Source organism: Ornithorhynchus anatinus, chromosome X1 (assembly GCF_004115215.2).
Source record: "Ornithorhynchus anatinus isolate Pmale09 chromosome X1, mOrnAna1.pri.v4, whole genome shotgun sequence".
Classification (NCBI taxonomy): domain Eukaryota; kingdom Metazoa; phylum Chordata; class Mammalia; order Monotremata; family Ornithorhynchidae; genus Ornithorhynchus; species Ornithorhynchus anatinus.
In genome coordinates this window covers 112,942,041-112,968,932 of record NC_041749.1, presented here as the reverse complement: position 1 = coordinate 112,968,932, position 26,892 = coordinate 112,942,041, and the positions used below count along the sequence as shown (strand labels likewise).

Genomic DNA, 26,892 nt, shown 5'->3' with positions numbered 1-26,892 from the left:
GGAGGAGACGATCGCGGTGCCAGTCGAGAGGGATCGGACGGGTTCGGGTTCCACTTAAACTGCTGAGCGGAGACGCCGGAGCGGGGGTAATGGATGGGTCGGCGGTGGGGGAGTGGGGGGCTGGGCGCGACTTTTGCGGGACGGGGGCGGGGTGGATGGGTGGGAACTTGCTCCTGGGTCCCGGGCCGGCTCTCCCAGGGGAGTCTCCGGGGAGCCGGGATCAGGGCCGGGGGCCACCCCGCCCGGCGAGTTTGGGAGGAAGAAGAGGAGCCGGGCGACGGGCTCACCTCACCCCTGTCGCCTCAGCAGTGCCAGCCCGCGGCTTTTGCGTCCCCTTCGGGGGACCCAGGAGTCCGAGCGGAGACGGGGCCCGGCGAACCTATCAACTGCTCCGCTGGGCTCCTTCCCCTTAGGATCGACTCTCCGGGACTTTTCGGGGGACGCCAAGGAGGAGGAAGCCTCCTAAGGCGAATCCCCCAAGTCCTCTCCGCTTGCCTCGCCTACTCTCTCGTCTTTAACCGGCGTGGAGCCCGTCTTGCCTCCCCGGTTGCCCGTCCGAAGACCGAGTGGAGTTCGTGGGATTCGAAGCTAGCCCCCTCTGTCCGTTCCGGCTAGCGGCAACCGACTGCAGCCAAGCCAAGTTAACTATTACACCGCTCACGGGAGCGGCATTTTCCCCTTGCCGTTTGGGATTTTAACTCACCTTATCAGTGTTTATAGGGGGCCGTTCCCATGGTAGCAAAACCCTTTCTGTGCTCTTCGGAAACTGCCCGAACTTTATGCTTTAAAGATCGGCCTGATGACGATGAACTGTTTAGAAAGGGAAACTAGATTCCCTCTCCTCCTATGGGCCGTGCCCCCAGCCAAAGTGGAGTCAGCGCTTTTCCGAGTCCGTAGGGACCAGCCCAGAATGATCAGAAAACGGAATTACGATCCATTAATTGCCTTTCTTCTCCCCAGTGCCCGGAACCTCTCGAGCTTTTGCGGAGGACCATCTCATTCATTCAATCGTATTTATCGAGCGCTTACTATGTGCAGAGCACTGTATTAAGTGCTTGCATACCACGAGGGTGGGTGTTTAAGGAGATTAGCTGCGCCAGATTTTTGCCAAGCTTTCTCTGAGAAAGAATCCCCGGCCACCCCCAGCGTGACATTTCTCTCCTCATGCAGCTTAATAGACGAACGCAAGCCAAGAAACTTTAGGGTAAGCATCGAGTTCTCTCTCACCGTTTCCTGCCCCCCATCTTTTTTTTCTCTCCCTCCACAGAATACCTCGAAGATGTCCGTCACCAGCCATGAGAACCGAAAATCCCGCTCCAGCTCCGGATCCATGAACATCCAACTGTTCCACAAGCCAGGCCATGCCGACAGCCTCCTGACCCACCTGAACCTGCTGCGCCAGAAACACCTCTTCACTGACGTGGTACTCAGGGCCGGCAACGGGGCCTTCCCCTGCCATCGGGCCGTGCTGGCCTCTTGCAGCCGTTATTTTGAGGCCATGTTTGCCGGGGGCTTGAAGGAGAGCAGGGATGCCGAGGTCCACTTCCATGACACGCTACACCCCGAAGTGCTGGAGCTGCTCTTGGACTACGCCTATTCCGCCCGGGTGCTGATCAACGAGGAGAACGCAGAGTCGCTCCTGGAGGCCGGGGACATGTTGCAGTTCCAGGATATCCGGGATGCTGCGGCGGGCTTCCTGGAGAGGAATCTGCACCAGGCCAACTGCCTCAATATGCTGCTGCTGTCAGACGCCTATTCCTGTGAGCGCCTCCTCGAGCTGTCCTGGAGGATGGCGCTGGCCAATTTTGCCTCCTTGTACCAGACAGAAGACTTCCTCAAACTTCCCAAGGGCAAAGTGCTGGAGCTGGTGCGCAGTGAAGAGCTGGAGGTGGAGGATGAGAGCCTCGTGTATGAAGCCGTCATCGGGTGGATCGAGTACGACCTGGCGGGCCGGCATGGGGACCTCCCGGAGCTCCTTGGGGCTGTGCGGCTGGCGCTCCTGCCCGAGTCCTACCTACGCCAACGGGTGGCGCTGGAGAAGGTGGTGACCAGCCACGAGCTGGGAGGCGAGATCGTGGCCGAGGCCGTGCGCTGCAAGATGAAGATCCTGCAGAACGACGGGCTGGTGACAGGCTTCTGCGCCAGGCCTCGCAAGGTCAGCCAGGCGCTCCTTCTGCTCGGCGGCCAGACCTTCATGTGCGACACCATCTACACCCTCGACCGCAAGACCAGCGACATCATCCCCCGCACGGACATCCCGAGCCCCCGCAAAGAATGCAGCGCCTGCGCCATCGGCTGCAAAGTCTATGTCACGGGCGGGAAGGGCGCCGAGAACAGTGCCTCCAAGGACGTCTGGGTGTACGACACGCTGCATGATGAGTGGGCCAAGGCGGCCCCCATGCTGGTGGCCAGGTTCGGCCACGGCTCGGCCGAGCTGGCCCACGGCCTCTACGTGGTGGGCGGCCACACGGCCGGGAGCAGCTCCTTCCCGGCATCCCCCTCAGTCTCCCTGAAGCAAGTGGAGCACTACGATCCCCAGGCGGACAAGTGGACCCTGGTGGCCCCCCTCCGGGAGGGGGTGAGCAACGCCGCTGTGGTTGGGGCCAAGATGAAGCTCTTCGTCTTCGGCGGCACCAGCGTCAGCCAAGAGAAGCTCCCCAAAGTGCAGTGCTTCGACCCCTGCCAGAACCGCTGGACGGTGCCCGCCGGCTGCCCTCAGCCGTGGCGCTACACGGCGGCCGCCGTGGTCGGCAACCAAGTGATCGTGATCGGCGGAGACACGGAGTTCTCGGCCAGCTCCGCTTACCGCTTTCACAGCGACACCTACCAGTGGTCCAAGTTCGGGGACGTCACCGCCAAACGCATCAGCTGCCGAGCTGTGACCTCAGGCAACAAACTCTACGTGGTGGGGGGCTACTGCGGAACTCAGCGTGGTAAAACCCTTGACTGCTATGACCCCTCGTCCGATTCCTGGAGCAGCGTCACTTCGGTTCCCTATTCCCTCATCCCCACAGCGTTTGTGAGCACCTGGAAATACCTGGCCGCTTGAGGCTCGGGCCCCTCCCGCTCAGAGGCCGGGAAGATAAATGGCGGTTTCAGGCTGCTCTGCCCCTTCCCCTCTTGAAGCCTTCCCCCGCCTGCCGGACACAGAATTCTGGCTCTGAAATGGGAGCGCTCGTAGGCTGAAGTGGGGCCTCTCTTCTCTCCAGTCTGACTCCCTGTCTAGTAAGCCAGGTTCTGAGGGCTCGGGGCGGGCCTGTTTGGCCCGTTCTGCGGTTGACTCGGAGGATGGATCGTCTGTACAACTGAGGCCACTTTGCAAGGCCCCATGTGCACAGGGGCGAGTCAGACCGTCTGCAACCTGAAACCTTGGGGAGAGGCTCCGTGAAGCTTCCGGCTCTTTATGGGGGTGAGGGAGGGGAGAGAGGCTCCCCACCCCCCCAGAAAAAAAAACACCTGAAGGGGAAGGTGGCCTCAGTGGGGCAGGCGATGGGACCAGAGTCTGCCACCACAGAACTAGGACGGGGTCGGCACGGTCGAGGTAGAATAGGGTGGGTTGGGGCAGACCAGAGCGGCTGTCTCGTCGTCTTCTGGAATCTTGGCAGCGGGCACAAGTCGAGACAGTTTGTGGTTTCACAATTTAGAGTCACTTGAAAAATAATAGTGATTTAAAAACGAGAAGCATTGTCTGCGTGCTGCCTTCTGGTTACTGCGGGCTGGAGCCTGGAGCCGACCTACTGCTTCTTCTGGCCCCGTAGACAGGCTGTCAACTGAGATTCGCGGCCAGGGGAAAACGGTGGCATTGGTCGCCAGCCCAGCCGGCTAACGGAGACTCGGGGCTACGGGCCAAATGACCTGCCTGGTTCGTTTCTTGGAAGGGGTCCAGCCATGGAAGAGAAGTGGGGAGCTAAAGCAACTCCTTCTAGAAGTTATTTTTTTTCAGACTTGTTCCATGGCAGCTTCGGGGTCTTAACTCCCTGTCTAGTGACAGCCCAACAATCTGAATCAATGCTGTTCTTTGAACCTGGCACACAGGTTCAAATATATATCTGTATATATATATATATATATATATATATAGATAGATATATATAGATATATATAGATACAGATATAGATGTGTATACATATCTATATATACACATATAAATAGGCTTTCTGTAAGCCACACAGAGCTTTGCGGTGAGGTTATACAAGAGGTTCTTAGGATAAAAGAGCAAGGCAATAATCCAGTTGAAAAGCTAACATGCCATGAGGGAGCAGAAAACTGCCCAGAGAATACGCTGAGGCCCTATGGACTCACTGCAAGATGAGGTGACTTCTGTTAGTTTGTTCTGTCCTGCGCAGAACTGGGTTGGACTAAGCAAATGCTAGTAAGACTCTGCCCACAGGGCCACTGGTCACATTAACTGTTTTTCAGAATCAGGGAGGTGCCGACCCAGTGCTAACCCACTGGAAAAGTTGCTTGTATAATAAAGGGAAGATTATAGGTGGAATATCATCTAACCAGAGTTTATAATTGCCTCTGTAAGGCAAGACCCAGGCTGCATGTATACACACTTCACATCTGTCCCTTCTAATTATCCTGCAGTGGACCAGCGCTCAGCGGCGGGGGAGAGCTATTGTCGACGCGTCTCATCCCTGTGGCTCCCTGCCCTCGAGAGGCTGGTGGTAAGGCAGCAGCAGCAGCAGCGGGGGGTCTGTCCTCTCCTGCCACCAGAGCGTCGCCAATGCGCCTGGGGGGGTCCAACAGCCTCTCCCCCAAATGGCTGCCCCCACCGATGTGTGCTGGGTGGAGGAGTTCTGGGGACGGAAGGAAGCGTCCAGCTGAGGGGGGCTGAGGAGGGTCCTCACTAAAGGGGGCAGATTTGTCTCCGGGACCAGACACCAGGCTGTACTCTTCACCTCCGGGCACAGGAGGGGCTTGGGTGCCGGGGGCTTGGGTGCCGGGGAGGACTGTTCCCTTGACTCGATCTGAAGCCGGAAAGCGAGCAGTAAGCTGCCAGCACCAACTGCTGCTCACACTGTCTGCACTTTGCTCGCGTGGCTCTAGTACATAAACTAGGGCTGGGGAGATGGGGTTGACAGGTTACAGTCGTGAAATGTTTTTATGAAGGTTTTTTCATTGCGAGTGGACAATGTCGATGTTTAGCTTTGAAGTTTTGAGTACGTGCCGATTAATTGGAAAGAGGCTTCCCCTCCTTTGTCTTTCCAGTCAGCCTGGAGCTGCTTCAATAAAAAGCCTGGGAAGCGTTCAGATGGTGTCACTCTTCATTATATCCTTCTTCACTGCATCAGTTCAGTGGCTCCGCTGAAGAATGCGGAGCCCCATGGAGGCCCAGAGAGGTGTTCTGACTCGTCCGGGGCCTAGAGCGAAGCTGGGCCAGAGCCCAGTTGTGGACGTCACCTGAGAGCCAAGTTCGCGTTCCCCAAGACTAGCGACCCGATTCAGAAGTAAGCACAAGAGCCTGGCAAAAGCCGCCCAGCATCTACTGGATCCCAGAGAGGGCTGAGGCAGAACAAGTCCCCGGGGAGGGTTGTGGGGTTGCAGCCGCGATGGGGCCGTGTGGGAAGCGGGGCGGGGGGAGCTGCCTCCACCCCACCCCCAGCCATCCAACTGCTCCAGCATCAGGACCCTTCTTCCAACTTGAGAAGCAGTGTGGTCTAGTGGAAAGAACACGGGCCCTCGAGTGGGAGGACCTGGGTTTTAATCCCAGCTCTGCTGATTGCTTGATGTGTGACCTTGGGCGAGTCATTTAACTTCTCTCTGCCTCAGTTTCCTCAACTGTAAAATGGGGATTCAATACCCATTCTCCTTCCTACTTCAGACGGTGAGCCCCTTGCAGGACAGGGACTGTGTCGACCTAATTGATTTGTAACTGCCCCAACTCTTAGAATAGTGTTTGACATACAGTAAGCACTCACCAAGTACCATAGAGCACGGGCCTGGGATTCAGAAGGACCTGGGGTCTGATCCCTCTCCACTACTTGTCTGCTGCGTGACCTCGGGCAAGTCACTTCACTTCTCTGTGCCTCAGTTGTTTCATCTGAAAAATGGAGATTAGGACTGTGAGCCCAAGGTGGGACAGGGACTGTGTCCAACCCAATCTGCTTGTATCTGCCCAGTGCTTAGTACAGTGACTGGCACAAAGTAAGCACTTAAGAGATACCACAATTATTACTATTATTAACAAACTGGCCAGGACATGCCATGGTAGCAGTAGAATCAGCTCGACCCCAACCTGTCTGCTTCCCGCCTACCCCTGCTTTAGCGCTAGCTGTCTGCTGGGGCTCACCTTCAGCTTCCTCTGGCAGTAGGGCTTGTCACGGCGGGGGAAGGGGCAAACTCCAAGGTGGCGGAAAGGGTGACTAGGTCAAAACGTGGCGGCGACTGGCTCTACTCAGGCAACTGCTGTTACTTTGTAGCCAGCCCCCATCGATGTCTCCTTTCCCTCAAGAAGCATTTTCATTCCTTTCTCAGGGAGCTCTTTCTTTTCCTTCAGCTCTCTTTGGGGAAGATTGTTCTCTGTCTTTACCACGGCTGATGCTTTTCTTACAGGCAGCTAGAGTGCATCACTAAACGTTCCATCCCTCAGCGACTGATTCAGGCGAGATCGAAGAGGCTCCAGTTCTCCCCCTGACTCAGTTGGGAGCAGCTGCTGCTTTCTTCCACCGGAGTCAGACACAAAGCCCCCATTCAGCTCCTTGCCACTGACCCCTGGGTCCCATTAATAACAAAACCTTTAACCGATGGGGCTTGGGCGTTCTCTGTGTGCAGGTTGCAGGGGGGATGGAGTGGGGGGAGGTAGATGTATAATAGCTACCCCCCCCCTTGTTCTTTCACGGTTGAATGCTTCTTCCCTCCCCACTTTCTCCTTTCTCCTACAGGCCTTTTGCCCATTTGCACAACCCAGAAGCTCACCCCTTGAGCAGGCCTAGCAGTAAGATGGCTTCATGCCATTAACTTCTACACTCTCCTCTGGGGAGGGCTTTCAAACCTCTTGCTTCCCAGGGGCACACAATAGCATTTATTGAGCAGTTACTGTGTCCAGAGCCCTGTACTAAGTACTGGGGAGAGGACAGCAGAATTGGAACAGATGATCCCTGCTCTCAAGGAGTTTACAATCTAGTGGGGGGGTGGTGAGACACAAATTAGGGATAGGAGGATGTAATAGTAATAGATGCACGCAAGTGTCATAGATGCACGTAAGTGGCACTGAAGGGTTGGAGAAGTAGTTAGGGAATGTAAAGCGGAGAGGTGAGAAATGAATCAGGGAGGGCTGCCTGGAGATAATGTGATTTCAGAAGGATTTGGATGAGGGGGAGAGTGGTGATCAGTCAGATATGAATCAATCAATGGAATGTGAGTGCTTACTGTGTGCAAGGCACTGTACTAAGGCCTTGGGAGAGTACAACAGGTATGGTAGGCTTGTTCCCTGCGTTTGAGGAGCTGTCGGTCTAGAGGGGACGAGAGACGTTCAGTAAATTAGGGATATGTACATGAGTGCTGCAGAGCTGAGGGTGGGGTGAATATCAAGTGCTTTAAAGGGGACGGATCCAAGTGCAGAGGTGACACAAGGGAGCGGGAAAAGGAGAAATGAGGGTTTAGCCAGGGAAGGCCTCTTTGAGGAGATAGGATTTTAATAGAGCTTTGAAGGTGGGGAGAGTGGTGGTCTGTCATATATGAAGGGGGGGGGGAGTTCCAGGCCAGAGGGAGGATGTGGGTGAGGGGTTGAGGGCGAGATAGACGAGATCGAGGTACAGTGGTGTTAGAGGAACAGAACGTGCTGTCTGAGTTGCAGTAAGAAATCAGTGAGGTAACATAGGAGGGAGTGAGCCGATTGAGTGCTTCAAAGTCAATGCTAAGGAGTTTTGGTATTTTTTTTCTTGGTATTTGTTGGTATTTAAGTGTTTACTATGTGCCGAGCACTGTTCTAAGGGCTAGGGTAGATACAAGGTAATCAGGTTGTCCCACATGAGGCTCACAATCTTAATCCCCATTTTACAGATGAGGTAATTGAGGCACCAAGGAGTTAAGTGACTTACCCAAAGTCACATAGCTGACAGGTGGAGGAGCTGGGATTAGAACCCACCACCTCTGACTTCTAAGCCCGTGCTCTTTCCAATGAGCCCCCTTGCTTCTCTGGTTTGATGTGGAAGTGGATAGGCAAACACTGGAGGTTCCTGTGGAGTGGAGAGACATAGGCTGAGCAGAAGAGTGGAGTGTGGAGAAACAGGAGGCAGAGAGGTCAGCAGGGAGGCTGATGCAGTAGTCAAGGCAGGAAATGATGAGGGCTTGGATCAGTGTGGTAGAAGCTTAAATGGAAAAGAAAGGGCAGATTTTAGCAATGTTCTGAAGGTAGGACAGAATTTCATTGCAGTTTGATTATGCGGATTGAAAGAAAGCTGAGCCAAGGCTAATGCCAAGGTTACAGGCTTATGAGACAGGGAAAGAGTGGCATTGTCTACAGTGATGGGAAAGAGAAGCAGTGTGGATTAGTGGCAAGAGCACAGGCTTGGGAGTCAGAGGTCGTGGGTTTTAATCCCGGCTCCTCCACCTGTCAGCTGTATGACCTTGGGCAAGTCAGTTAACTTCTCTGTGCCTCAGTCACCTCATCTGTAAAAATGGGGATTTAAAAAAAAAATGTGAGGCCCACATGGGACAATCTGATTACCCTGTATCTACCCCAGTGCTTAGGACAGTGCTCAGCACATAGTAAGCATTTAACAAATACCATAATAATAATAATAATTATTATTATTATTAAAGACATGGGGGTGGGGGAGACAGGGTTTGGGTGGAAGATGAGTTCTGTTTTGGACTTGGAGGGAGCAAGTGGTTAGTCAATTGGATTAATTGAGCACTTATTGTGCAGAGCACTGTACTGAGCCCTTGGGAGATACAACAATGAACAGACACATTCCCCACCCACGACAAGCTTACAGTTTAGAGGGACTGTTAGTGGGGGCAGCAGATGATGAGGAGGCCCAATGAACAGGTTAGCTTGCAAGAAATTTGCAAATGGCCAAAGAGAGTTAATAAATAGGAGGGAGAGAGCTGATGGCTTTAGTGGGAGTGGTCAGGAGTTTGTTGGATGCAGAGAGGGCTGGGCAACCACTGGAGGTTTTTGAGGAGTGGGGAGATATGGACTGAATGGTTTTTCAGAAAAATGATCCAGGCAACAAAGTTATGTATGAATGGGAGAGGGAAGAGACTGGAGGCAGGGAGGTCAATGAGGAGGCTGATACAGTTATCAAGCTGGGATGCAACATGCAGCTGGACTAGGGTGGCCGTTTGGATGGAGAGGAAGGGTGAATCCTGGAGATGTTGGAGAGGAAGAAACGACAAGATTTGATGATGGAATGAACATGGGGGTTGAAAGAGGGAGGAGTAAGAGATAATGCCAAGCTTGTGGACTTTAGAGAAGGGAGGATGGTGGTGTCGACCCTGATGGAAAGTAGGTGGAGGTCTCAATTTTGGAGCAGAATTTGGAACAGAAGATGAGGAGTTCAGTTTTGGACATATTGAGTTTGAGGTCTCAGTGGGATGACCATGTAGAGATGGCCTGGTAACAGGTAGGGATATGAGACTGCAGATGAGGCTTCCCAAGCCATTTCTTTGCAACTGACTCCCAAATCTACCTCACTAGCCCCATTTTTTAATGGTATTTGTTAAGCACTAAGTGCCAGGCACTGTTCTAATCATTGGAGTAGATACAAGCTAATCAGGTTGGATACAATCCATATCCCACATGGGGCTCACAGTCTTAATCCTCATTTTACAGATGAGGGAACTGAGAAATTGAGACTGAGGTCACACAGCAGATAAGAGGAGGAGCCAGGTTTAGAACCCAGGTCCTTCTGATTCCCAGGCCTATGCTCTATCCAGTAGGCCACGCTTCTTCTCACTAGGCCTGACTTCTCTCAGGAAAGACAAGGTTAAGTAGTGGTCCAGTGTCAAAGATGGGTGAGAAGGTTGAGGAGGATTAGCTTTGGCAATTGAATCGATTGCTAGCTTTGGCAAGAAGAGTCTGGAGAGAGCGGTCTTAGTAGAGTGAAGGGGGCAGAAACCACTTTGTAGATGGTTAAGAGGAAATTTGGAGGAGGGGAAATGGAGGCAGCTATATATACAACCTGCTTGAGGAGTTTGGACAGGAATGTGAGAAGAGAGATGAGGTGATATAGCTGGATGGTTCAGTGGGGTCCAAAGAAAGGATTTTTGGGTTTTTTGTTTTGTTTTTTTGAGGAGCCACATGGGTGTATTTGAAGGCAGAGGAGAAGAAAGCACCGGAAAAAAGTCTTTGAAAATGACCATCTGGGAGGGAAGAAGATTGGGTGCAAGGTGGTTGTAGAAGATGAGAGGGGATGAGGGTGGAAGCCCTGGTGGAGGGGATTGAAAGCAGGCAGGGGAATCTCTATCAAGAGTCATTCATTCATTCAATCATTTATTAAGCACTTACTGTGTGCAAAGCACTGTACTAAGTGCTTGGGAAAGTACAATACAACAATAAACAGTGACATTTCCTGCCCACAGTGAACTCACAGTCTAGAGAGGGAGACAGACATCAATAAGTGCTGTGGGGCTGGGAGGGGGTGGGAAGAGCAAAGGGAGCAAGTCAGGGTGACACAAAGGGGTGTAGGAGATGAGGAAAAGTGGTGCCTTAGAAGGCCTCTAGGAGGAAATGGCTGAGAAGGAGCACAGAGTGGATGTGGGAGTGAGAGAGTGCGGCAGAGGTGAGGGGAAAAATTTAGAGAGTTCATGCCCGATGGTTTCTATTTTGTTAAAGTAGTTGGCATTGTGATTGGCGTGAGCCCCAAGGTAGGTGGGGGGCACTGGGGTTTCAGGAGGAAGCTCATGGCCTGGAATAATCGGTGGGGACAATGGGAATGGGAGTCAAGGAGGAAGAAGGTGTGAAAAAGAGGGCAGAATTATAGCAGGTGAAGTTAAAGTGGCTGAAATTGGCCTGATAACTGTATTTCCTCCCCAGTTCAAGCCCAGGTGAGGAGGAAACACACTGGAGAGGTGATCCAGGGCTCTGCCTTGGTGGTTCAAGACCTACCAAAGGGCAGAGGGGAGGGAGTCAAGTTTAGGGGAAGAGGGTGGAGTTGAGGATGTGGATTTTTGCATTAAGAGAAGGGAAGTCTAGAGATCAGAGGTCTCTGTCATGGGAGAGAACAGTTTTGAGGGGAAGGTTTTGTGGGAGAAAAGGTAGGTTTGGAGGTTGTGGTCAGAGAGTGGAATTTCAGAGTTGTTGAGGTTAGAAAGATACAATGAATAGTGATGAGATCCAGTGGGTGATGAGGAGGGGTGGAGCAAGAGGTCAGTGGATTTGAGGAGTGGGAGGAAGAAGGTGGCAGGGGGAGCGGGTTGGATACACTTAAAGGATGAGGGGGAGTTTGCCTTTGATGGGGTGGGTGTTCCACAGGCCACATTTAGTTGGAAAGCTGGAGAGGGGACAGAGTGGGGATGGGTTGGATGGGAGTGAGCTGACAGGGCCTGTTGCCTTTCAGGTTATTCAGTAAAGCAGAAGACAGCGTGAACTGACAACCTATTCAAAAACCTTCCATTGCCTCTCAAGCCAGTCTTTGAGAGAGAAGCAACATGGCGTAGTGGATAGAGCATGGGCCTAGGAATCAGAAGGTCATGGGTTCTAATCCCAGATCTGCCACTTGTCAGCTGTGTGACATTGGGCAAGTCACTTCACTTCTCTGGGTTGCAGTTACCTTATCTGGAAAATGGAGATTAAGATTGGGAGCCCCACGTGGCACAGGGACTGTCCAACCAGAATTGCCCGTATCCACCTCAGCACTTAGTACAGTGCCTGGTGCGTAATAAGCGCTTAACAAATATAAACATTATTATTTCTGTCCATTATGGATATATGTGTATATATATTCACACACATATATAGATCATATTTGAGTGCTTACTGAGTGCAGAGCACTGCACTGCCACTTGTCGGCTGTGTGACTGTGGGCAAGTCACTTAACTTCTCTGTGCCTCAGTTCCCTCATCTGTAAAATGGGGATTAAGACTGTGAGCCCCACGTGGGACAGCCTGATTCCCCTATGTCTACCCCAGCGCTTAGAACAGTGCTCGGCACATAGTAAGCGCTTAACAAATACCAACATTATTATTATTATTATTAAATGCTTGGGAGAGTACAATATAACAGAGGTAGAAGGCATGTTCCTTGCCCATAATGAGCTTACCGTCTAGAGGTAATGTAAAATATGATATATATGTGTGTGTGTGTTCATTAAGCAAGTTCATTACTGTGTCAGACCAACGATTTACCCATCCCAATGTCCTTGCCTCGGGCAGACAACAGGATGCCTGACATTTCTTTCAGATCCTTTCAAAATAGACAACTCCATTTGCTAAAACAAACTTATACTCCCTGGCCACCTGTATGCTCTTAGCTCAGTGCTCAGCCCAAGGCATGGAAAGACAATTCTATCCCTTTGGCAGCCCCTTGGACCCAGCACAAAATGCTAAATGTCCGCTCTGAAGTCCCAATCAAAGCAGGGCTAGGAGCAAAGGCTGCAGCCAGGCAACCTTGCCAGCTGCACGGCTAGGGCTCCTTGCCAGAGTCAGGCAGTTTGGCCCATTTGGAGAGTTACAGATTAGGATCAAGGCAACAGCAAGAAAATCTAATTGCTGTGGAGTCACTAACTTGTCCTGGGTGAAGTGTCTTTGCTGCTTTGCAGAAAGTGGATGTTTACAAAACAAGTTCCCCCTTCTTCTCTCTCATGGAATTCCCTCTTTCCCAGACAATAATTTATGTTTTCTTTGAACGAATGTTGGAGGTGGCTGGGGGGGGGGGGGGGGGGGTGGCGGGGCAGCGAGACTGAGGAGATACTGCTGACAGTGCCTCAGGGGATTGCCCACGAATATTAGGGGAGGGGTGGGGGGGATGAGCAACAGAGGAGGTGCTGAGGGTGCAGCTGAGAGTGGAGAGGTGGGAAAGGGTTTGAACATCAAAAGTCCAGGTAGGGAGTTGAGGTGGTAGCATAGCAGCAGAGTAGAAAATTGAAGGCAGCCCAAAACGTTACCGGCCCCCAGAGAGAGAAGGGGATAAATGCTTACCTATTTAGATTGTAAACTCCCTGAGGGCAGGGATTGTACCTATTCTATTTACTCCCAGGTGTTGGTTGGTGTCTACCAACTCTGTTATACTGTACTTCCCCTGTACTAAGTGCTTAGTACAGTGTTCTGTATGCAGTAAGCACTCAATAAATATGATTATCTCTGGGGGGCCCTTGGAAACTGTATTCCTTCTTTTAGGCCACTACTTACTCATTCAGGTTCTCTAAACAGTAAGCTCCTCTCTCGACTGTAAGCTTGTTGTAAACAGGGAATGTGTCCACCAACTTTTTTTTTTTAAATATTTGTTAAGCGCTTACTGTGTGCCAGACACTGTACTAAGAGCTGGGGGAGATACAAACTAATGTTACTGAACACAGTTCATGTCCCACATGGGGCTCATAGTCATTCAATCATATTTACTGAGCACTTACTCTGTGCAGAGCACTGTACTAAGAGGTTAGGAGAGTACAATATAACAACAGATGCATTCTCTGACCACGATGAGCTTACAGTCTAGTGGGGGAGACAGACAATATAGATAAATAAATTACAGATATGTACATAAGTGCTGTGGGGAGGGGAGGGGGGATGAATAAAGGGAGCAAGTCAGGGTAAAACAGAAGGGAGTGGAAGAGGAAAGGAGGGCTTAGTCAGGGAAGGCCTCTTGGAGGAGATGTGTTTTTAATAGGGCTTTGAAGAAGGGGAGAGTAATTGTCGGATTAGAGGAGGGAGGGCATTCCAGGCCAGAGGCAGGGTGTAGGCGAGGGGTCGGCGGCAAGATAGACGAATGAGTTCGAGGTACAATGAGGAGGTTAGCATTAGAGGAGTGAAGTGTGCAGGCTGGGTTGTAGCAGGAGAGTAGAGAGGTGATGTAGGAGAGGGTAAGGTGACTTGAGTGCTTTAAAGCCAATGGTGAGGAGTTTTTGTTGGATGCAGAGGTGGATGGGCAACCACTAGAGTTTCTTGAGGAGTGGGGAAACATGACCTGGACATTTTTGTAGAAAAATGATCTGGGCAACAGAGTGAAGTATGGACTGAAATGGGGAGAGAGAGGAGACTGGGAGGTCAGCAGGGAGGCTGATACAGTAATCAAGGTGGATAGGATAAGGGATTGGATGAACATGATAGTAGTTTGGATGAAGAGGAAAGGGTGGATTTTAGCGATGTCGTGAAGGTGGAGCCGACAGGATTTAATGATGGATTGAATATGCGGGTTGAATGAGAGAGAGGAGTCAAGGATGATGCCAAGGTTATGGGCTTATGATGCCAGGAAGGGTAGTGTTGCCATCTACAGTGATGGGATAGTCAGGGGGAGGACAGAGTTTGGGTGGGAAGATAAGGAGCTCTGTTTAGACATGTTAAGCTTGAGGTGACAGGAGGACATCCCAGTAGAGATGTCTTGAAGGCAGGAGGAAATGCACGACTGCGGAGAGGGAGAGAGATCAGGGCTGGAGATGTAGATTTGGGTATCATCCGCATAGAAGTTTTAATCCCAATTTTACAGATGAAGGAACTGAAGCAGAGAAGTGAAATGACTTGCCCATGGTCACACAGCAGACAAGTGGCAGAGATTAGAACCCAGGTCCTTTCAACTTCCCAGCCCACGCTCTATCCACAAGGCAATGCTGTGGGAGAGTACAAGTTGAACACAGCAGGTGATCAGTAAGTACTACTACTACTACTAATTAATAATTATGGTATTTGTTAAGTGCTTACTGTGTGCCAGGCACTGTACTAAGCATTGGGGTGGATACAAGCAAATCGGGTTGGACACAGTCCCTGTACCACGTCTCCATCCCCATTTTCCAGATGAGGGAACTGAGGCCCAGCGGAGTGAAGTGACTTCCCCAAGGTCACACAGCAGACAAGAGGCAGAGTTGGGATTGGAACCCACGACCTTCTGACTCCCTGACCTGTGCTCTATCCGCTACGCCATGCTGCTTCTCATGCTACTACTTTTAGACTGTGAGTCCGATGTTGGGCAGGGATTGTCTCTATCTGTTGCCAAATTATACATTCCAAGCACTTAATACAGTGCTCCGCACACAGCAAGTGCTCAATAAATACGACTGAATGAATGAATGAATGCTACTACTGATTGACTGCAAGAGCAAATCAGCCCGAAGAGGGGGCAGAAGTCGGGGAGAGACCCACGAAGTCAGGAGGGGCCTGGGTGCCCAGAAACTCCAACCCTGAAGGTCTTTACCTTAGGTAAATTGAATCTCATCAGTACACTGGACTTGGTCCTGAGTTTGAGATGAGAACAAAGTGCATGCCCCCTAGTCATCAGCTTGAACCTAATGTTCTTAAGATATGATCATTAGAACATAGCCACATGGGACTTCAAAGAAAGGAACAAGATAAAAACTGAAGTTTTTCACAACACTTGCTATCTAAGGGGCCATTTAAGACCTGCCGACAAGTCAGTTCCTCTGGAAGAAATGAGGTTTCTGATTTGCTCGGGGGCTGTCACCAGAGGCCTTTACAAGGCTCTGGACAGGAAGCAGCCCTGAACTTAAACTTGTCCTGTCCACATTCACTCTTTTCCCACACCAGGGTCCCAGCTATTAGTCAGCTGCCTGGCCTTCCCCTCCCCCTCTAAGTGTGCAAAAATGTTCTCCTTCCTACTTGGATTGAGAGCCTCTTGTGGTACCTGATTATCTTGTACCTATCCAAATGCTTAGTACAGTGCTTGGCACATAGTAAGCGCTTAAATACCAGAAAGATGATTATTTTTATTATTATTATTTTCTCTGGGGACTTGGAAGTGTAAGGAGAGATGTTTCTCCAACGGTGAATAGAAGGGCCACATGGTTGATTGAGAGGGGAGACCAGTTAAAGGTACATAAACCTGCTAGGGCCCCAATTTACCATCTTGAAAACTTTACCCATGAGTCCACCCTGAGAGGCCAGCGTCTCTGGTGGGTTTTACCCACGAGGGCCCATCCCAGCGTCTTCGTCTGGCGCTTAGCCAAGTGAGGCCGGCCCCCGGCCCCAGCTCCGCAGGAGCCCCAGTGCCCGGCAGCAGAGGAGGGGTGTCCTCGGGCTTCCGCGGTAGGCAGTTCATCTTTCCGAGGGGAGAAAGCCGGGGGGGGAGGGGGGCGAAGGCTGTCCTTGCTGAAAGCAACACACCGCCAAATGCCCCTTTCGCAGCAGCTGCTGAGAACACTTCCCAGGTCTCTCTCGCTTGGGATCGGAGACTTGGCCATCGGGCAGAGAAACTAGCCCATTTGCAACTTCCTCTCTCCGAGCCGCAAGGCACCAGGCTGAGGCCGACGGCCACCACCCCCGTTCCTTCAAGGCCAAGCGACAGACGGTTGACACTCATTGCCGCAAGGGCAGCCGAGGCTCGTTCCTGGCATCTGCCACGGCTCTTGGCGCCCTCTAGTGGGATGCCACACAGCTAAGCGGGGGCCCTCACCTGCGCCCAAGAGGGAGACATTTTCCCGACTTTAATGCCAGAGACACGACTGATTTTTAGATGGATTTTTATTGCTAGAATCAGGACTTAGCACTAAGGCAGCTCTGAAATCCCGCAGTAGAGAAACTGCACAATCATGGTAAAAGTAACTGGTTGGTGTACTAAGATTAGGACCACAATTAACAAAGAAGTGCACAACTCAACGGCAATATTAACAATTGTTTAACCACCAATTTTACAAATAAAATTAGACACTACAAAGTCACTCATATGCCTGGCAGGAGAAGAATTATTTACAACGTTGCCATTTCTTCGGAAACCACCGAGAAGGCTCCCCAACTACATGGCCCATTTGCAATCCCATGACCCCTCCGGTCGTGATCGTCCGAGAAACCGCTGGACCTCACGGGATCGATGAACCACATCTAAGACTAGACAGCATCCAACTATCACAGCTCAGTGAGATGCACTCGTGGGGTTGATACCAACAATTACTGTGTGAGATTTTCCTTCTTTGATCCAACAAAACCAGAATTTAAAGTAAACTTTTCTAAAGTGCTCCAAAACTTTTCAGTACAAAAATATAAAACACTGATTAGAAGAAACATGGCACAATTGAAATTGAGTGTGTAATACATATACTTCAAGGACAAATAACTGCTACCGCTGAACAGCAACTGGATTTTTCCTAAAGAAACTTTTCCTCCTTAGCACATCCCTGATCCACGAGCACACCACCGGGGAAAACGGGAACTCTGGTGGCATTTGCCGCTTTGAGAGGAGGTTGGAGATGGGCCCGGGGGTGCTAAGAACGCCCGGGAAAATACCCAAAGGACTTTTCCCGAGAGATACAGATGGCTTCCCCGTTGGGAGAGGGGCTTTCAAGCTTCCAGTCTCTTCTGCTAGTTCACGGGAATGTCCGGATGCTAATTCAGTTCACCTCAGTACATCGTAATACACTTTAATTTGCAGTTACTTTTGCTCCACCGACACCAGGGGCAGCAAGAAGTCACAGGACAACAGGGAAAGCAACGTCCCGGGGTTGAGAGGGTCCTGCCTCGTGGAAAGATCGATCGCTGGTCCACAAAGCCCATGGGACGCTGCTGCTAGGAGCACTCCACCCTACGGGGTAGGCGGCGGGCACTGGAAGTCAGGGACGGACCGAATCTGAATCTACAGTGTCAGAAGGCAAAGAAAGACTCCTCTTTATTTACTTCAAGGAACCAAGGTGCTCAATGGTCTAGAAAAGAAAAACTTCTCTCAGGACAGGCAACTTCTCTCCAAGTTGGAAGGTCAGACTTCCTATTCCCACAGGTCACGGGCACGTTCACCTGAAGCTAAACACAAACAGCCTACAATCTACGTTTAGTTCTTAAGTAGAGAATCAGAGAGTAAGAGAGCTGGAAGAGACTTCAGAAGTCATCCGGTCCAGTCCCCTGCCTTCAAGCCGGCCAGTGACTAAGCCACCCAGGCCAGATGCTTGTCTATTTTTTTTTCCTTACCCTTAAGTCAACATTATAGTTACGCCTAATATCAATCTGCCACAATAAATGAAATGACCAGAATTTAAACTCGCAGAATAAAAGCAGCAAAACATTCACTCCTGATCTCTAAACGGAATTCACAGAGTAAAATACAAATCTCATTTCAAAGTTACTATGGTTACGTTCCAAAAAGATACATAATAGAATAGAAAGCCTGTGACAGGCGTTGAGGAAGAATAAGGAACTTCCACGAGAAAACCGAGCATCTGTCAGGGCACCGAGAGTCGAGTCCTCCACTCCGCACTCATGGCAGGAAGGTGGGCTGGGTCACCCATCGCTTCCCTTGGCTAGCTTTGCAGTAACCAAGTCAAAGTTTCCCACTGCGTTTGAAGTACGGCAGCCCGTAGGACATACAAGGCACCTGGTTCATTTGGGGCCGGAATGGCTTCCTTTGGGATCCTTCTAGTTGGCCTGGGCCACTCAATGGTTCTGAACCGCTTCCGTCCCACACTCTCCCCAGCTCACTGCCCGCCCCTCCGTCACCACACAGCCTCTGGTGGAGGCTGCCATCTTCTCCGGTGCCCCAGAGCCCATGCTTTGGCTACTACCACCACCCGACAGCCAACGGAGAGCCCTGTAGATCTGATCTCTGAGACCACCCCTCCCCTCCCGTAAGAGAATGCCTCAACGCCCCTTGGTTTGAAAAACGCCAGCTTGGACAATGACATTTTTTACACCTGGGGTGCCACGGCAACACACCAGGTGTTTTGCTATTGCCCTGGACATCACTAACCGGCCCTCAACAGTGAATCATCAGGCCACGTGTCTGGGTGCTCAAAATGGGGCCCGATCTTCAGCCGATCCACCCTCTGTTCAACACACAGGTGAGGTCCACTGAACCTCAAGGACAATTCAACAAGGGAATCGAGTCCTAAAATCAGGATCCAACTTTTCATTTGAAAGCCGGTGGGTCAGGTCATTCTGGAACTGGCAGTCACTGGCCACCAAGAGTCCGAGGTCCTGGAAAGTGAAGTGGTGGAGGCTCTTCCCTGGATACCTCGGGTTCCAAGTTCCAAGCACTAAAGTACCATTACAGCAAACGGGCTTCCAGCTTTCAGAGTTTCACCAGGTGGCCAAAAACTGAATGACCCCTCGCTGTCCCCTGCTACAGCAGGGGGCCAGAGATGAGGCCGGAAGCTGCAAGGCCCCAGCTGAAGCCAAGACACCAACAGGTCAAGACGGGGCCCTCAATGGGGATTGGTTGGCTGACCAGAGATTAGGGAACCCTGGATTAACCAGTCCCTCTGGCTCCCACACAAATCCTTCTCTTTAAATTAAACAACGTTTCAGGGAGAGCCGTAGGAAGATCAGTTTAGCTCCGGCTATTTCCCCCTCCAGAAAGGCAAAGAACATTTACAGGATTCTTGCTCCCTCCGCTGCTCCTCCCCAACCTCCACACAATAAGATTTTTTCTTGCTTCTGGCCCTTGTCAGGGTTCAACTGCTGCCAAAATGACAGGATAACAGATTAGCCCCTATTCCTCTCGGGAAATTCTATGGGCCACTACAACATCTCCAGCTGTTTCTTGCTGAACACCACAGAGCCCAGGGCTGGTGATACCTTTAACTTGTTACACCTACTCTGCAACCCATTTAACTGCCCCATTTCACTTGATAAGAACAGGCCCACTGGTCAACAGCCACCGAAAACTGGCTCAAAAGATTCCCTGCCTATGGTTGAGTTCAGTCTGTCTGGATAGCAAGCCTCTAAGAGAAACACTTTTCCCAAAGGTGTCGGCGGGGGGGGGGGGGGGGGGTGCTGTTCCTTCACCTTTGAGTCTTGAGGCTTCATGCACTTCCTCCCCCTGGCACTATTGCCCTATGGCCTGCAGAGTGGTGAAGCTGAGCTCGATGAGAGCCAGCCTGACGGCTCAATGGACCGCTTGTTGCCAACTTGATTTCGCATCTCCAACTTGTGCTGGGTTCCATGAGAATCCAAAGTCCTGTAAATTCCTGGTAAGGGTGAGAACCAAGAGCGTGCCAGGATTACGTAGAAAACAAAATTCGCAATACCAGCGACAGCCCTTCTCTGCCTCTCAGGGATGTTGTGAGGACAAAATGAGATCACTGACGTGAAAGCACTTTGGAAAATACAAATTCAAGGTATTACTTATTACGAATGGACACATTTCCATAAAAACTCATTGTTTTTGAACATCAGAGCAATTTTCTTTTCACCACATTAAAACGATTTGTGAAAAGTCAATCTCATATTACCAGAGGTTTCAAATCACCAGTAAAACAGTTTGGTCCATGGTCACTGATTTCTTTCTTTCTTTCATTTTTTTTTCCATCTGCCTTTTTCCCTTCATTCCTGATGTGTTTCTGCGGATCAGTCCCCACTCGGGGGAATGCCCGCTCTGGCGCACTCTCTGTTTTACGCCAACACCTCAGAGAACAGGGTGGTCACAATCTAGAAGACAAAGGATTATAGAAGACAGTAACCTATTGCACTCGGCTTGCTTTTTTTTTTTTTAATATTTAGCATCATCATCAATGATCGGGAAAACTTCCCTGATCTTGAGGTTCACTATGAACCAACATATGATTTGCTTTTGGAAATTTGTACCACACCCAGTTAATGCCTCAAAAGTGTTAAGGCGCCATTTCTGAAGATGGACATTGTACCGCTTGCAAATCCGTGTGACGGCCAAGAGAGCGGGTTGCTAGTACGGCCCTTCACCCCGTTATGAGGTGGAATCGACACATTCCATACGTTCGATTTTTGCGGGCCAGGTAGGGCTCGGGGCCCCCAGGCTCGCTAGCAGTTTGAAGGCCCAACCCACCTGGCGCCCCAAGGACATGTTCTAACTCACTCACTAAAAGAAATGGGAGTTCCATGTCCCTGGCAAAAGCAGGTAGCTCATGTCTATCTTGCTGTTGCTGATAAGTCGGCACCTTAAGGTGCTGGCTTGTCCTCTGGCTGGTTATTTGTCTGAAATCCCATTCAGTGGCCACTGCTCTGTAAAAACAGATTTAAAATAGTTTTCTTTTTTACCCAAATGGGTTTTTTTTTCCCTTAAAACAACTCGCAGCTCATCTCTGTATGGTTCACCTTCCAATTAAAACTTTTTTCTTAAAAAGAGGTTAAAAAAAAACAAAACCCAAAAAACAACTCAACCAGGATCCACTGTACTGCCAATTCCCCAAAAAGGGCAAAACGACAGCAGATGGCAAAATACCAATAGAAGCTAAGCCATGTTAAAGTCAACGGTCATCCTGCTTGGAAAGAGGAAAGGTAAATAAGGTTGTCAAGATGACCCCTTTAGAGTTCTCAGTAGAATGCTAACTTGCGACAAGTTAGCATTTTACTTCAGTCCTGATGGGTGACGTTGAAGTGTATGAGTTTTGCACTGGAGTTTGCCTTTTGGTTCACTCAGAGAGGATGGCATCAGGAGCCTCTTCATCATTTAGAAAAAGATGACATCTTCCTTGTTGGCATCATCATCAGAAGAGACCTGGGGTGGGGTAGGGGCCGCTGCCGCAGGCTGAAAGGGAATGCTGCTCAGCTTATACGCGTTCCCGGGGCCGGAAGGAAACGGCTCCGGCGGAACGTCAGTTGGTGCAGAGGACTCTAGAGAACAAGAGAGTCACAAAGAGCCCGAGGTCAGCGGGAACGGTTTGCGGTGCATGGACCCACTTAAACCCACTTGAGCAGTGTGGCCCAGTGGAAAGAGCACGGGCTTGGGAGTCAGAGGTCATGGGTTCTAATCCTGGCTCTGCCACTTGTCAGCTGTGTGACTTTGGGCAAGTCACTTCACTTCTCTGTGCCTCAGTTACCATATCTGTAAAATGGGGATTAAGACTGTGAGCCCCACATGGGACAACCTGATCACCTTGTATCCCCCCCAGCACTTAGAACAGTGCTTCACACATAGTAAGTGCTTATCAAATGTCATCATCGTTATTATTATTGTTATTATTATTATTATTATTATTAAACCACCCACCGCTCCTGGCCAGCAGAGGTCCCCACGAGGTGCTTACCTGGATTCAGGGGAGCAGGCTGGCTGTTTGGCAGGACTGGGCTCACAGACCTGCGATTCTTCAGGGTGTTTTCATCTCTGCCCATGAGCTTAGTGAGCAGCAGTTGCTGTTTCAGGTCAAATGAGACTAGAAGCAAAAGACATACAAGCACTGAGCCATCTGGCCTCATTCGGGAGTCAGCTTTCTGACCTCGGCCCCAAGCATCTCCTGCTTCCGGCGGCTAGAGGAGGGCTGACCTCACACATGGGAGTTTCGGCACAGTGACCTTTTCAAATGCTCCCTTAGGGGAAAAAGCCTTCAGAGTGCCAATTCACCCCCTCACCCTCCCCAACACTCCAATTCATAGCCTCAGTTCAGAAGATGTTCCCCATCTCAATCAAGAGATTGAGAAGTAGTGTGGTCCAGTGGATAGAGCATGAGAATCAGAAGGACCTGAGTTCTAATGCTGGCTCCTCCGCTTGTCTGCTGTGGGCCCTTGGGCAAGTCACTTAACTTCTCTGTGCCTCAGTTACTTTGTCTGTAAAATGGAGATTAAGACTGTGAGCCCCATGTGGGACATGAGCTGTGTCCAACCTGACTGGTTTTCTATCTACCCCAATGCTTAGTGCCTGGGCAAAGAGTAAACGCTTAAATAACATTAAAAAACCAAACAATCAATAGTATTTAAATCAATCTGGCTTGCTACAGAGGAGGCACACATGCTGGGCATAAACACTGTGATAAACCACTAGCTAGAACAGAGAATCAAAGGGTTTCCCCAAGAAAGTGAACACCTTACTTGGACATGAACTTAAAACAGGAACAGTTGAAATTAGGAACAGTGCAAGATGGAGGATCTGCAGGAGAACAACTCATCCACCCCAAAAATGATTCAACAGCCAAGACACAGAAGTTGCTCGTCTCTAGACCATAAGCTCATTGTGGGCAGGGAATGTGTCTGTTGTACTGTACTCTCACAAGTGCTCAGTACAGTGCTCTGCACACAGTAAGCTCTCAATAAATACAACTGACTGACTGCCATTTCACCAGAATATACCTGCCCCACTTGGCCTCCCTTGAAGATGCCCCAATCTTCCTTCTCGCCCTGTAAAGGTAAGCGCTATTAACCGGTAAGGTGCCAGACTGACTAGCCCAGTGGAAGGTTTGAAAAAGTTTTTTCTTTCCCTGCTGCCCAAATGAACCAGCTGAAGCATCTTGGGACCCCAGAGAGTTTTAGACCTGAACTTCCATCCACTCAGGGGATAGCCAGTGCAAGCCAGTTTTCTTTCTTCACATTTTCTAACATTCATCAGACCCACAGCGAGCACAATCAGCCTGTGATCGTTATGGGCAATTTTACTCCACATGATCCAGTGGAAAGCACTGAAATCATCAAGTCAGAATCAGAGCTAATGGTCCATCTTCTCACATCAGCACTTTTTCTTTCCACCCTGTCACAGGTAAGACTCCGTTCCTTTAAGGAAAGCATGAAAAGGTTGCTTATAGGCCTGCCAAACCCTAAGGAGACAGCAGACGGAAGATGATTACATGTGGCAGAACCAATTCCAGGGTGGCCAGAGCTTGTAAACCTACTGCACGGACACAGTGTCTGTGGTTCCCCAGAATTTACATCTGGAATGGAGCTAAAAAAAGAACCATGTAGCTCCAAAATAAATGGGCCACAACTCTCAAGGCTACGCTTTCAAGTGGCAGGCAATAGTGGCTTTAGTCGAATCTGTCATCGGCAAAGACCACAGCCTTAAAAAAGCTGAGCTGTAATGATCCCCTTCACCACATGCTTCTATTTTGGTTTTTTTAGCTGCATTCGCTATTTTTAAACCTCGCCGACCGCTAGCACGGCTCCGGCACTCAGGTTCTCGGGGAAAAACCTGGACAGATTTGGACAGGAAAATCCCTTCTTGGCTTAGCTGCTGGGGACGCAAGTCTACCACCCTTGGGCACCAGAACACCGATGCCAGAAAGAAGCAGGTCAAGTTTGTCCTTGGAACTTGCTGCTAGAAAGAAGCGAAGTTCTGAGGACAGCCACAGGACTGTTATTCAGTTTAAATAGTTCCAATTTTCTCTTCAAGGCTTGAAAGCGAGGTCTGTACTGGCATTACCAGACATGGAAGAGTGCAAGCGTTGTGGTACGACACTACCTATCTAGTTTCGGAACAGGAACTCTTGTTTTCTTACACTGTGGTCATACCCCGTGCTACTCAAGGTGAAACTGTTGAAAGAACTGCCTGTGGGGTTGAGTCACCTTTTCCCTCTCTCGTTTCATTTTTCATGAGTGCCTTAGCCGAGCACTATGCCACAGCTGCAGAGCTTAATTTGCACCACTGGTTATCAGCCCCCGGGTCACAGATGTTAATTACGCTCGTGTCCTTTGCACGGGCTCAGTTCCTGCAGAGCATGCAAATGTTTGTATTTTAAAATCATGCGGCCGAAATATTTCTTTGCAGGGAATTAGACCCTGCCTCCCCCCATCAATATCCGCTCCCCCGGCTCCATTTTGAAGCCTGGCCTCGGGCAGCCAGAAATGTAGAAGTCATTTCTAATGGGGGATTTTGGAGAAGTGAGCTCGCTTTCCCATTACTGCCCCAACACCTCACTTTCCCGCTGATTCTGAAGTGGAGACGTACTTCTGAAAACCCACCCCCAGCCTTGCTTACAAACTCGGATCCAATCCCAATGAACTAAATTTCCAAACAAAAGATTCTTACCCACCCAGCCACGCCAACTCTAGGCACCCTAACCCTAGAAGGGGTCTGCTAGTTTTCAAGACTTCTCTAAGCCATCCAGACCCTCAAACTCAAGCAGCTTGCCCATGGTGGCAGAGGGCAGGGCAGTGGGCTGGGTGACGATGCACAGAGTTCCCTGAGACACATGGGGACTTCCGGGGCAGAATTCCCGAGGATGAAGCAGGGGCCCCACCAACGGGCTCTCCCCTGGGACAGACAGCTCGACAGCTCTGGCTTCGAGCTGGAGTCGAAGAGAGCGCTTCAGCTCCTTGTTACCTGAACTGTCTGTCCTTTGGGAGGCTTTGCTCTTCCCGCCCTTCTCTTTGCTTCCTTTGGTGAACACGGCAAGCTTCGTGGGGATTTGCTGCTGAACGGCAGCCTGCTTCTGGATCTGGTTGGTGGCACTCAACAGCTGGATCGGCACGTCATTCTTCACGGGGCGGCCCTCCATCGTGGTGCTGTCCCGGCGGATTACCTCGGGGCGCTCAATGTAATCTGTCCCAGACAACAGCACACTTGTTCTTGGGGTGGCTCTCGCCAGCTGCACAGACCCTTCCATCCCCTCTCCATTGAAGCTGGAAGAATGACTCAGACTTTGGCTCTAGAGGGAGAAAAAAAGAAAAAGAGAGAGGGAAAGAGAGGGAGGGAAGGAAAGAAAGGGAGGGAAGGAAAGGTTTAACCATCTCCTTTGGACCGTAAGCTCATTGTGGGCAGGGAATGTATCAGTTTATTGTTGTATTGTACTCTCCCAAGCGCTTAGTACAGTACTCTGCATATAGTAAGCACTCGATAAATAGGACTGAATGAAAAGAACACTTTGTTCAAGTCTATCCTTTTGTAGCCCACTGATCTCCCTCTATTCCCGAGTCCCCACTCATTAGAGAGCTTTCCTTTATCTAGCAGAATCCAAACATCTGTTGGCCATTTTTAGCCCCCAGAAGGCAGTTTCTCCTTTCCAGCTCTGCTCTCCATCCCCTGTTCCCCACTTCAGGCTAAGTGCCTTTTCTGACACTGCCTCCCCAGATTAATTTAATAATAATAATAATAATGTTGGTATTTGTTAAGTGCTTACTATGTGCAGAGCACTGTTCTAAGCGCTGGGGTAGATACAGGGTAATCAGGTTGTCCCACGTGAGGCTCACAGTTAATCCCCATTTTACAGATGAGGTAACTGAGGCACAGAGAAGTTAAGTGACTTTCCCACAGTCACACAGCTGACAAGTGGCAGAGCCGGGATTCGAACCCATGACCTCTGACTCCCAAGCCCAGGCTCTTTCCACTGAGCCACGCTGCTTTTTCTCCTGCCGGAATAGACACTCTTGTCCTCAGGCAAGAAAATGCCAAAGATGCAGCCAAATATCATTACAGAGAGCAGCATCTAAAGAACAGCCGCGTCCTTACCTCCCCGATTTCAGTCGGTCCAGAGACGGTGTTTTGCTTTTTCAGCCTCTTCAGCTGCTCGAGTCGCTCCTTTTCCTTTTCCACAGCCCGCTGCGACTCCCGGAGCCTCTCCAGATCATGCTGGTAGGCCTCTCGTTGCCGATCCAGCTCTTCCCTTTCTTGGTTCAACCTTTCCCTGAGCTGCCGGGATTCGCTCTCTTGCTCCTGTAGCCGGGCCTCTGTGTATTCCAATTCCTTCTGCTGCCGATCCCGCTCACGTTCCCAACGCTGCTGCTCCTGTTTGAGTTGGTTCTGAATCTTCTGCATGTTCGCCAGCTCTTCTCGCTGCTTCTCAAAGTTGCGCTGCTTCTCTTGTTCCAGGAGGAAGTTTCCACGTGTTGACTGCAGCCGGTACAGCTTCTCTCGCTCGATCGTAATGGCCCGCTGGTTTTCAATGTAACTATCCTGATGAACTATCACAGCCTGAAAGAGCACAACAAGCCTCTAGTTGGGTGACATCTTGGAAAAAAAAAATCTACAAGGGGTGGGGCGAGGGGCGGCAGTGGGAACATTAGGAATCACACTCAAATGAAAGGAATATGCAGCCTGGCCTAGTGGGTAAAGCACAGGCCTGGGAGTCAGAAGGACCTGGGTTCTAATCTCTGTTCCACCACTTGTCTGATGGGTGACCTTGGGCAAGTCACTTCACTTCTCTGTGCCTCAGTTACCTCATCTCTAAAATGGGGAT

At 50.5% G+C, this 26,892-nt stretch overlaps 2 protein-coding genes across 6 annotated transcripts in view; one reads left to right on the top strand and one right to left on the bottom strand.

The window, feature by feature from the left end:
• On the top strand, positions 1-3,678 carry LOC100086229 (ectoderm-neural cortex protein 1-like). Of its 2 annotated transcripts, none has more exons than XM_029049776.2 (2): positions 1-86; positions 1,268-3,678. In XM_029049776.2, exon 2 carries the CDS (start codon positions 1,280-1,282, stop codon positions 3,047-3,049), a length of 1,770 nt encoding a protein of 589 aa, XP_028905609.1. In that variant the 5' UTR covers positions 1-86; positions 1,268-1,279; the 3' UTR covers positions 3,050-3,678. The 2 variants fall into 2 exon arrangements, with proteins under 2 accessions (XP_028905609.1, XP_007657600.2); XM_007659410.4 differs by lacking the exon at positions 1-86 and adding an exon at positions 252-640.
• Positions 3,679-16,561: 12,883 nt separating this feature from the next.
• Positions 16,562-26,892, bottom strand: part of ARHGEF18 (Rho/Rac guanine nucleotide exchange factor 18) — a 121,684-nt gene continuing 111,353 nt past the window's right edge. For all 4 annotated transcript variants that reach the window (XM_029050332.2, XM_039910101.1, XM_029050333.2 and 1 more), the window contains 4 exons: positions 26,166-26,627; positions 25,041-25,365; positions 22,042-22,167; positions 16,562-21,628 (listed from right to left, as the gene is read on the bottom strand). In XM_029050332.2, the coding sequence (XP_028906165.2) occupies positions 21,465-21,628; positions 22,042-22,167; positions 25,041-25,365; positions 26,166-26,627 (1,077 nt within the window). In that variant the 3' untranslated portion in view covers positions 16,562-21,464. The remainder of the gene's footprint in view (positions 21,629-22,041; positions 22,168-25,040; positions 25,366-26,165; positions 26,628-26,892) is intronic.

Bases quoted from the DNA above. Each gene is read 5' to 3' on its own strand.
- LOC100086229 (XM_029049776.2), top strand. From the start codon at position 1,280: ATGTCCGTCACCAGCCATGAGAACCGAAAATCCCGCTCCAGCTCCGGA.